At 38.3% G+C, this 12301-nt stretch overlaps 1 protein-coding gene across 23 annotated transcripts in view; it reads right to left on the reverse strand.

Annotated features, from left to right (window-relative positions):
- Positions 1-591: 591 nt before the first annotated feature.
- LOC110465162 (protein polybromo-1-like) overlaps positions 592-12301 on the reverse strand; it is a 57914-nt gene continuing 46204 nt past the window's right edge. For 19 of the 23 annotated variants that reach the window (XM_021520805.1, XM_021520793.1, XM_021520789.1 and 16 more), the window contains 5 exons: positions 12224-12301; positions 9655-9954; positions 3318-3423; positions 2065-2291; positions 592-1525 (listed from right to left, as the gene is read on the reverse strand). In XM_021520805.1, coding sequence (XP_021376480.1) covers positions 1524-1525; positions 2065-2291; positions 3318-3423; positions 9655-9954; positions 12224-12301 — 713 coding nt within the window. In that variant the 3' untranslated portion in view covers positions 592-1523. The remainder of the gene's footprint in view (positions 1526-2064; positions 2292-3317; positions 3424-9654; positions 9955-12223) is intronic. The other 4 variants (XM_021520802.1, XM_021520796.1, XM_021520807.1 and 1 more) reach the window with 4 other exon arrangements.

The following is a 12301-nucleotide window of genomic DNA, read 5'->3' on the forward strand; positions in this document are numbered from 1 at the left end:
AATACAATGGAATTCAATAGACTTTCTCACATGTGTCATATAATATCAAACTACATTTAATTAGAAGTCCTCCAACTTGGCAGTAATACAGCTTTGAGTAATAGGCCTCCGTGACAGTGTTATCACTTTACATAAAACAACTGTTTCACTAGTAAACTCACTGAGTACATTGCACTACATCGGGTACTTCAAGTATAAACTGACTAACAAAAACGTAGACAGCAACGACTAATAAAACTTTATTCTGAGAATGCTGACGGGTTCAAGCAGTTTTGTTTAGTTGAACACAATGTAGTGAAATTATGCAGCGTAAAATATTTCATTGTTTCTGCACCAACTAATAGAGAACCCCCTAATCCTTTAACCTAACTACCAATTCACACACCAACACCTGTACAAAGATGCACATGTATAATTCATGTGCATTCACACACACACACACACACACACACCTTAAACACACAATTAGGGATATTCTAGATATAAAATGTATGGGGGCAGGGAGGAACATATTGATAAAACATGTCTAATGGGGTCTAAAATATAAAATAGTTGTTGACATTTGTATATTGAGGCCCAGAAAANCCCCCCCATCCAATCCCATTTTATTTATTTCTAGAACAGCCCTTATGTCAATCAAATATTCACCATTCTTCACACATTCAGATTTGAACAAAATGCCACTACGTCCCTGAGACTCACAACAAAGTACCAAACTTTGGTTCCAAAACATCCCATTTTTTTTTGTGTAAATACGACACATGGTTTTGAGATAATGAGGGCCATGGTTTGATGGTGGATCATAACAACTTTCACAAACAAACAAAAAACCGAATTTTAATCAGCATTTGTCCAAGAAAGAGATTAACTAATGTAAAAATCTTTCTCTCGCATCTTAAAATTCCTTCTTCATTTTGGAACTATTGTAATAGCTTGCTTTATTTTGATTTTATTGAATTGATTTTGTATGTGAAGTCTCTTTCATTTTGATATTAAGAGTCACTGTTGAGATTCAAAAGTATGGCAGGCTGAGAAATATATAGAGAAACAGAGAAACCTGTTCCTGTCAGTATATTTAAATTCTGCAGCACTGTTTGATGACCATAAACACCATTTCTGTCACTCAGGCTGATATCCGTCCTAACTGGTTTTGATGCCCACACGTTGTTGTCCTTTGTTGTCTCAAAGTAATGATGTCCCTAAATGCTGACGATGCTCTACATCTTGGATAACTCCAATGAAACTAATGCAATGTTGAACACATCAAGGGCAATTTCAAACATATAGACACTACAAAATTCAACAGTATGAACCCACAAAATAGCAAATTTTGCCCACTAGTGGTACATCACAACACGGGCGCGATACAACAGCGAATCTCCTCATATCCAGCAGTCGTCAGCGACCTACTTTACGACACTGGTCACGCTGCCCCACTCCATCCCGGAAGAGCTTTAAATTTGTCGGCAGGGCATGTGGCATTAGAAGGTATTTTAAGTGGCATCCACTTAACTTCTTTACAATCCTGAAACAAAATCATCATAATGTTTTCAATATGAACTCTATGATTCTACTTAGGAAGTTAAATTCCTATTTATTCCCTTAAATCTATAATGAAATGCAGATCCTTTATTTTTTATTTTTTACACAAACCCAATTTTGTTATAAATACTTAACTTGACCATGTGAGATATCACTGCCAGTCATATTTCCATTTTACGACGGGCATAAAAAAGGGACAAGCTAAACAAAGTAATATAAGTATCATTGTTAGAGAATTCAGACACTGAAATGTGAACAAGCGTATTTCATTATGTATTACACTTCCCTGCCCATCATATTCGTGAAAATCATCTAACTGAAAGAACTTATTTTAACAGAAATCTTTTCAGACTGATTTCGAAAAATTGGAATTATGATTATTGCTATCGTAGCTGTTGCACTAAATCATGAAACATTTAAAATGGAAATTGTTGCTGATGAGCAAAACTATGAGTTCAGGTGTACAAGTCAGTAACTTGACCTATTTTGCAGTAAATTGTGACCATGTGTCTCCAAACTTACACAGAGCCTCAAACGGGAGAGTGCGAGATATGTTCATTGTGTCCTTCATCATAAGATCTCGTAATGCCCATAATGCATCTGTGACATTTCCATGGTAACCAGCACCTTGGGCCAGCCAATGGGCAGGCAGACGACTCTCGTCTGTGAGAGTATTATCTGAAGTGGAAGCCAGGTTTTTCTCCCAGTCACTGATGTGTGGCTTGTCAGCACTTAGTCCCTCTATGTATCTGAAGGTATAGAACATATGTATTTGTTTGAAACCCTAGATAACACGTGGTTACTCTGGGTTTAAAAGAGTTACAGATACATGCATTAGAGATCAGACTATCTGATCATCAAATTTGAATATAAGGGAAAATGAAATTCTGTATATACTCCAGCTGTTATACAGTGTAATACATGCAACACCATTACATACTTGATTGATAAGTAATGTGTAATATCACCTATCATGATGTCACAAGGAGAAATACAACACCAGAACCTCCTGTCAAAACTGGTGGTGCTAATAAAGGAAATGTTGTGCATGCTTTGATTGAAATATGGTAACAAGAATCTCAAACTTGTGACCAGTCCATCTGATACTCATAAACTCTAGGCCCAAAGGCCTCATTTTCCCACCTGGTTTGGTTTTATTTCTTTTTCTAAATACATTTGATCCCTGTGACCTTCAAAATCTGCCAAGGTTATTTATCATACAATAAACTCATGCCTGGTAACAAGCTTAGTCATATCTATTGCAGGTCAGAAAAAAATAAAGGCCATTTCATTGTCCTGTAATAAGCCCATTCTAACTTTGAGTCAGATATTATGCGTTGGCCCCACCCGGGCCTATTGTAGGATATATACAGTATTTCAAATGAATTTAGATCCCTCTTTGTGCCAGGTGGGCTTACCGTAAAATCATCTGCAATGAGAACTCAATTGTGATACTCTGTCTAGGGGTTCACAAAGTGTACCATATTGTTAAGACTCATGAAAGTCATCCATTAAAGCTCTATCATTGTAAATCTTTTTCATTTTTTTTTTTTAACTTTAAAAAATGTATTACACAAGAAAAAAACTACAACTTATCAGAACCTATCAACTAATTAACCCCGTCAGTGCCATATGCAGAATGTCATAAGACTTCATACTTTTAGGTGAATTTTATACAATGACAAAGACGTTAAGACTGTTTCTATTAACAATTTCCTGAGAAGCCATCGTTGAAACGATATAATGCAGTACACCCTCTGCTGTATAGTTCCTACCTTAGGTATGCCTCTGAATGCAGCAGTCTCTGTGTTCTGGGAGGTACACTCACGAACATTGGAGATGGGGGACGTGGCGGTGGGGGTGGAGGTGCCATATGGGGACCTGCAAAACACAAAAACAAAAGTTGCATGTCATGAATATAACTTACCAGAGAGCTTCAGGACCACCATGCAGACAACTGAAGGTATACCTTTATATAACTATTGTGTGTACTTCACCATATTTCAAACTAAGCAATTGCATTTTTAAATGACCAAATTAACACAGATTCAGATTTGATCATGATAGTACAGAATCAATTACTTTTTTTTAGTTCAAAAACTTCTGACTACTTTAAGTGCAATAACATTTTCAGCACATTATTTTAAGTTATATGAAATAAAATCTATCATGTGTTTCTCTTCCAGAAAACAAAATCAAATAACTTTGTCGCTTGAAGTTTTGAAACGTGTGCATCAATTTACAGGTATCTATGTATACCCTTTATTTTCTGGGGTTTTTTCCTCTTTTTTTTTTGGTGAATATCAAAAACCATCATTTGTGCCATTAATGCCTTCACCAAATGTTTGTCAGTATTAACAATACATAAATACTATATCCATTTTCACCCTTCGGAACATACTGTACATGTAATCACCCTATTTGAAGTAAGCATTCCAGTTCAAACAATTGAAACACATACCTATATATGTCAGTATTAGAAACATAGGTACATATTCCTAAGACACCTAATCTCATGAATTCCATGTCACAATGTTTATTCCTAAGACCCATAGATTAATGGGCAACTCCACTGCTATTTCAAAATATTATATAAATATGACATTCATTAGCAGGTCACAGTGAATATTGTCAACCCTCAAAAACCACAAAACCTCGAGGGTGACAATGGGTTTTTGAGGGTTGACAATAGACACAAGGGGCTCAGGAAAACAATCCAACATATTCTCACTCAGTAAGACAAGTGCTCAGATTGAATTTTTCCATACATGCAATTTTGAACACATGCTTATATAATAATGGGGTTTGTCATACACATCTTCAAACCTGGATAAGTCAAAATGCAAAACAAGATTTTGTAACATTGAAAAACTATCAGCATTGACTTCGAGTTCGAAAGATTTGAACTATTTTGATCCCAAAGTTTAGTTAAAGGTCATGACATATTCGTCATTAAGTCATTAAGAATTATGATGATTTCAAAAGTTATGGTACAAGATATTCAAATAAATTAAGTTTGAATAAACATACTCGCTGCATATTTAGCCTTACTAAGTAATCATCATTAAAGTATCAGCTCTGGATCAGCAGTTACTCGGAAAAGTGCAGACAAGTTTGAGACTGAAGAAAATGATGGAGATGAAAAGTAAAAAAAAATGGCAAATCTGCTTATATATGCTCTGGAATTATTGTAATTGTGGTTTTATAATCTCCTGAAATGTTTCCATGCACTTTTTCACTTTTAACTTGGTATAACACAAGTTGCCTAGGTGTCAACCTCTGTAAACTCCAATAAGGGAGATCTCCCTTATTCCACATTTCCTGGAAATGAGGGACAAAATGCATGAAACGGGACTGAAACTGCTTTGCTCAATTTATCTTTCAAAATAAATTCAAAACACAGTAATTTGATTCAGACACACCTGTAATGGTCACACCCTGCAGTAACTAAGAGATCATTTGACCAAATTATGTAAATTTTGAGTTGGTGTGAGTTTGGACTACTTTAATGTGGGAGTTTCAAGGGAGATTGGTAATTTTTTAGTCAAAATGAGAGAGTGAGACCTCTATGAAGTTGTAATTATCAAAGACAAGCCATGACTTGGTAGATTATTGTGGTAATCCACACGTTATGTAACTGGTACATACTACTGTTTGGATCCCGGGTATGCATATTCAATATAAAGGATCTTTGTCTCACTGCAGTGTGATTTTTTTCTGTATACAGTAACCTCCCCTTAACTTCCGTTTGGATATCACCATAGAAGAGTTGGGCCAGGACACATCCATTGACCAGGTAGCCCAATCAGCTAAGAGCAATAGCACAACAACCTGAAGTCCAGGGTTTGGACCCCAGTCTAGCTAAGCCCCATCATTCATTTACACTCAAAACACTATTGTTGATCATATCTTTTTATTTCATCTTTAATATTTGTATTATTTTTTCATAAAAGTCCCACAAGGTATGGTTTTCTTTTCAGGAATGATTTATCAAAGCTATATATATATAGCCATGCCAGAAAAAGCAGTTTTCAACATTTAAGGTATAGTTTTTGGCAGTGGTACAGGGATCCTTTAACCACAGTATTTGACACATTTATGAGTATAATTTACATTTTATAACCAAAACAAGTATACATATTTCAATACTATTACTTATTTTCGATATAGGATGTTATATACTTGCAATCAATTTTGAAAAAATAAAAAATGAATCTGTCTGGTTTCCCCTAGGCCTATCTATATCCTTAAATGAACTCTTACAGACTAGTTTTGAATTATGCATGAAAATTATCTTGTATAATATATATATATTGCTGAAGTTTGATACTGAGACATATCTTCTTTTTTTTGTCGTGATTCGTTCTGCATAACACAAGCTGGTAATGTATTTGAATGTGGGTACATTCTCTACACCACCTGTAGGAGCATAACACTACATGTATATACAGGAATCACATTCACCATGCTACACCATCAACTGAGGCAACTCCCACAGTACCGACAGCAGTAATGACATGCTTTACAGCTGGTACCTTACTGTCAAAGAGGATAGCACCCATACCATTGAGCATGCATCCTACACATCATCTAACCAACAAGGAAATACACAATATTCAAAGGATTATTATCACAGTTTGAGGAATTTTTGAATTGCCGAAATTATAATGTTGTTTCTGTTTTGTTTTTTTAAATATCTGCTAAACGTTCCATTATGTTTATTGTAACACTACAAAAGCAGTAATTTTCATTTCAGATTTTTAAAACTCATTTCTAACAGTTTTTAATTTTCATATCCTTTTTTTACACATTTGAAATCAAGTTCATTGTACCAAATTAATGTACAAACGGATTAAGCACAGGCATTGCCTTTAAAACCTAAAGGAATGTTTATATGTGCTAGATTGTTCAAGATGTTAAAATCAATTTTCACTTTCTCTATTCTATGCGTGTACAATAAAAAAAAATCACATCTCATTTCTCACTGTATATAACAATGTCTGAAGAAATGGACAAAAGTAGAGAGAGTTTATATTTAAATAAAATCCTACACAACATGTAGGTACTTCATTATTTGTCTTAGTCTTAGTTATTTATATTATTGGTTAGCTGTAGTAACATGAACTTGTTACAACAATCTCCAGGTTCTCTGGTTTCCAGTAACACTAACAGATGTGTCCTACAGTAGCACTGTATGTTATGGGTCCTACAGTAGCACTGTATGCTATGGGTCCTACAGTAGCACTGTATGCTATCGGTCCTACAGCAGCACTGTATGTTATCGGTCCTACAGTAGCACTGTATGCTATGGGTCCTATAGTAGCACTGTATGCTATGGTTCCTCTGGTAAAATTGTATGATATGGGTACTACAACAGTACTGTATGCTATGGGTCCTATAGTAGCACTGTATGCTATGGGTCCTAAAGTAGCACTTTATGCTATGGGTCCTACAGCAGTTCTGTATACTATGGGTCCTACAGTAGCACTGTATGCTATGGGTGCTACAGCAGTACTGTATGCTATCAGTACTACAGTAGCACTGTATGCTATCCATCCTACAGCAGCACTGTATGCTATCGGTCCTACAGCAGTACTGTATGCTATCGGTCCTACAGTAGCACTGTATGCTATGTGTCCTACAGTAGCACTGTATGCTAGGTGTCCTATAGTAGCACTGTATGCTTTGTGTCCTACAGTAGCACTGTATGCTATCGGTCCTACAGCAGCACTGTATGCTATGGGTCCTACAGTAGCACTGTATGTTATGGGTGCTACAGCAGTACTGTATGCTATCGGTACTACAGTAGCACTGTATGCTATGTGTCCTACAGTAGCACTGTATGTTATGGGTGCTACAGTACTGCTGTAGCACGCATAACATACAGTGCTACTGTATGCTATCGGTACTCCAGTAGCACTGTATGCTATCGGTCCTACAGCAGCACTGTATGCTATAGGTCCTACAGTAGCACTGTATGCTATCGGTCCTACAGCAGTACTGTATGCTATCGGTCCTACAGCAGCACTGTATGCTATGGGTCCTACAGCAGCACTGTATGCTATGGGTCCTACAGTAGCACTGTATGCTATGGGTCCTACAGTAGCACTATATGTTATGGGTCCTACAGCAGTACTGTATGCTATGGGCCCTACAGTAGCACTGTATGCTATGGGTCCTACAGTAGCACTGTATGCTATCAGTCCTACAGTAGCACTGTATGTTATGGGTCCTACAGTAGCACTGTATGCTATAGGTCCTATGGTAGACTGTATGTTATGGGTCCGACGGCAGTACTGTATGCTATGGGTCCTACGGCAGTAGTGTATGCTATGGGTCCTCCAGCAATACTGTATGCTATGGGTCCTACAGTAGCACTGTATGGTATCAGTCCTACAGTAGCACTGTATGTTATGGGTCCTATGGTAGACTGTATGTTATAGGTCCTACGGCAGTACTGTATGCTATGGGTCCTACGGCAGTACTGTATGCTATGGGTCCTACGGCAGTAGTGTATGCTATGGGTCCTACAGCAATACTGTATGCTATGGGTCCTACAGTAGCATTGTGTGCTATCGGTCCTACAGTAGCATTGTATGCTATCGGTCCTACAGTAGCACTATATGTTATGGGTCCTACAGCAGTACTGTATGCTATGGGCCCTACAGTAACACTGTATGCTATGGGTCCTACAGTAGTACTGTATGCTATGCGTCCTACAGTAGCACTGTATGCTATCTGTCCTACAGTAGCACTGTATGTTATGGGTCCTACAGTAGCACTGTAGGCTATCGGTCCTACAGCAGCACTGTATGCTATGGATCCTACAGCAGTACTGCATGTTATGGGTCCTACAGTAGCACTGTATGCTATGGGTCCTACGGCAGTACTGTATGTTATGGGTCCTACGGCAGTACTGTGTGCTATGGGTCCTACAGCAGGTCCTACGGCAGTACTGTATGCTATAGCACTGTATGTTATGGGTCCTACAGTAGCACTGTATGCTATGGGTCCTAAGGCAGTACTGTATGTTATGGGTCCTACGGCAGTACTGTATGCTATGGGTCCTACGGCAGTACTGTATGCTATGGGTCCTTCAGCAGTACTGTATGCTATGGGTCCTACAGTAGCACTGTGTGCTATCGGTCCTACAGTAGCACTGTATGCTATGTGTCCTACAGTAGTACTGTATGTTATGGGTCCTACAGTAGTACTGTATGCTATGGGTCCTAAGGTAAAACTCTATGCAACAGATCCTACAGTAAAACTCTATGCAACGGATCTTACAGTAAAACTGTATGCGACGGGTCCTACAGTAGTACTGTATGCTATTGGTCCTACAGAAGCACTGTATGCTATGGGTCCTAAGGTAAAACTCTATGCAACGGATCCTACAGTAAAACTGTATGCTTGTATGCTATGGGTCCTAAGGTAAAACTGTATACAACGGATCCTACAGTAAAACTGTATGCTTGTAGGCTATGGGTCCTAAGGTAAAACTGTATGCAACGGATCCTACAGTAACACTGTTTGTGAAAGGTCCTACTTTAGAATCAAATTTCTTAGCTAGTGTTTTGTCACATAAAAATCACAATCTGCTTGATTTGCACAATCTTGATGTTCAATCTTTGTGAGTAGAAAATCTTGATGCTTCGAATTTGTCCCGATGGTCCCGCAAAGTTCAAAACATCAAAGTTTGACTGTATATCTTTGTATAGATATCTATAGACTTAGCATCTAACTACAACCTGTTCAAGTCCTATGATTCTGTATAGTTATAACACTGTGTGTGGTCCTACTGTTAGGTTAATACAGGCAGGGTCTAGTTAGTGGGGAGACCATTAATCAGGCACTAGTCTCATGTTCTTTGGTTTCAATTCTCCGATACATTTATTAATTACTTCCTCTTCAAAAAGAAGTGTCATTTACCTTGTACTTGTCTTGATTAGTTTGTTACTTGCACTTTAAACGGTGAAAACAAATGCAGTTCTAAGGTACTGAAATATTTGGCTCACATGTCTAAAACAGCTGCCAAACCTATTCAAACGAGGATAAGATAAGTCCAAGATGTATTTCGTAAAATTGAAACCTCCGACACACTGCTTCTCCTACCTTGACCCATGCTTTGGGGTGGCATACCCGCATGCGGACTAGGAGGCATTCCCGGATAGACTGCCACAGTCCCAGGGGTAGGCCCTGGGGACATAGCAGGGTGGGGGCTAGCCATGCCTGGGTGGGGTGTATGAGGCTGACCCTGGGGGCTGCCAGGGTAGGGTCCCTGACCCATAGACATAGGGCGCATCCCTGAGTGTGACTGCTGGGTGTAGGGCATGTACTGGCGCTGCGGAGTCATGGGCGACATCCCCTGGCCTGGGCGCGGCACCATCCCCGGTGTAGGGACATTGTGTAAACCTTCGCAAATAAAATCAAAGGAAAACCATACCAAAAAGCTACAGCAACAAACGGCCAACAACAAAATAAATCACAACACCTCAAAACCTGTGTAACTGAGTGCTATCTTATTCATTACATATCATGAATGATTGTTGTTTTATGCAACTGTCATCTTAGGGCAGTCCATGAAATATTGCTTTTTCTTGAAAACATTACACTTTAAAAAGAAAAAAAATCTGAATGTCACAAAAATTTGATGTATCAGGCATTGTAAAGTTTAAACTTCAGACGGTTTAATGATTAGAATCAAATTGTGCAAATCAGCCCTCATTTGTTTACACAAGTTTTAAAGGGAAAATGTCATCAAGCAAACCATTGTGGGATCAAGTATAAAAATAATATTCAAGACATTGTAAAATCCATTCACAATCAAATAGTAAAATAAACCAATTAATGTGTCTTGTAATAAGCTTTTCTGCAGTATATAAAGATCAATTTATTATGAAAGTAAAAGAAATTCCCCAATTATTGTATCTCTTTCATCAATAAAATTTGATAAGCTTATTATCAGACAACGTAGAAACCACATAAAAAATCAAATTTCCTTGGAAACAGTTCATGCAGGAATGATATTCAAGTAACAATAAATATAAAAGAAGTGTATCCCCTTCTACATGCAATCCAGTACAGAGATGCTGTATAGATGTACAGCAGGAGATAACAACCTATGGGAGACCATGTGTGCCCCTGCTTGGGGCTTCCTACTCCCGACATACAGTGGACGTAAAAACTGCAGGAAATTTAACCGAGTCAGAAGGTGTCTGTCAAATTCTTTGCATCATGATTCCCACATTTAGCTTCAATCAGGACAGTTCTCTCGTGGATAAGGGCTGAAATCTTACCATCACTTAGACATGTGATGTTGTCCGTGTCTGTTAACTGTCAGTGCCAGTACTACACAAACAACCAGACTACTCTAAAAAGCTCACATGCACATGCAACAATATTCAAAGCTCTAGTGGTCACTGAATGGTCAACGATGGTTTGAAGACCTGACATGTCTGGCCATTTAGTAAAGTGTTCCTTTGACAGACATCAGTACAGTTAGGTGTTATTTTATTATTTGTGCACCTGACAAATTACTTACTTCCAACGCCAGCATGTTAGATCTCTTATTTAACCCTTTCACCCCTATGTAACTTTAGTAGACTCTACCATGCATTGATCTGGATGAGTCCATTATGGTCTACAGTAGTGAAAGGGTTGTTAACTATGTTGAGTAAACAATACTTAATTATTGATTTAATAAACAATGTGAAGTAAATTATTTACAGTGAAGGACGCTGATTCTCACTTTTAGTGGTGTCTGTAATTTTCTTGATCTTAATCACTTAATGTATATGTTACAAGCAATTTGTACTTATAAAATCGATGTGAAATTTTATAGATTTGAAACTTTTCATTTTTTTTCCGTCTCCATAATCTACTGATATAAACTTCATTATTCTAAAATGCTCTTTAAATAAGGGCTGAAGCAGTAGTTCTCCCAGTGGGTTCATCACCTCTTCATGTGACATGATAAGTTGACTGCAAGCTAAGTACTTTTGCATTCACAAGCCAAGCTGTCAGCTACTGCAAGTATGTACAGTATATCCATTGAAGCGTGTCAGATGTGATATAAATTCATTCCCTGGAATACCCCTTTACAAGTAGATAAATGTACAGAATACCAAGGCCGTGGTATTCTTCTGGAATGGTCAAGCCTCACCTAGCGTACCTCTACAAGTGATGTGGAATGGTCAAGCCTCACCTAGTGTACCTCTCCAAGTGATGTGGAATGGTCAAGCCTCACCTAGCATACCTTTATAAGTGATGTGGAATGGTCAAGCCTCATCTAGCATACCTCTATAAGTGATGTGGAATGGTCAAGCCTCACCTAGCGTACCTCTCCAAGTGATGTGGAATGGTCAAGCCTCACCTAGCGTACCTCTATAAGTGATATGGAAGTGTCACAAATAAGTGTTTGTGACTAACGATTCAGGTTTAATATTTTTCATATTTTTAAAGTATCCTAATCAGTGAATGGTCTAGCCTCCCCTGGTGTACCCGTAAAGTGATGTGGCTGCTGGTGTACCTAAGAAGTACATTTGTGACCGTATGAAGCCCTGTAACCATTGGAAGGCCTCGCCCAGCAGTTTGTTAGTACACACACCTGCGGCCGGACGCCTGGTGATCATTAGTATCAGATACCCTACAGTAGGTGTGGTCACCAGAACACCTAGCTTACCTTGTATGGGTGCATATTGTTGAGTCTGAGCACCTTGTGGTGTACCATAACCCTGATAATTGTATTGACCCTGGTAGC

The sequence above is a fragment of the Mizuhopecten yessoensis genome, unplaced genomic scaffold (genome assembly GCF_002113885.1).
Source record: "Mizuhopecten yessoensis strain PY_sf001 unplaced genomic scaffold, ASM211388v2 scaffold11059, whole genome shotgun sequence".
Classification (NCBI taxonomy): Eukaryota; Metazoa; Mollusca; class Bivalvia; order Pectinida; family Pectinidae; genus Mizuhopecten; species Mizuhopecten yessoensis.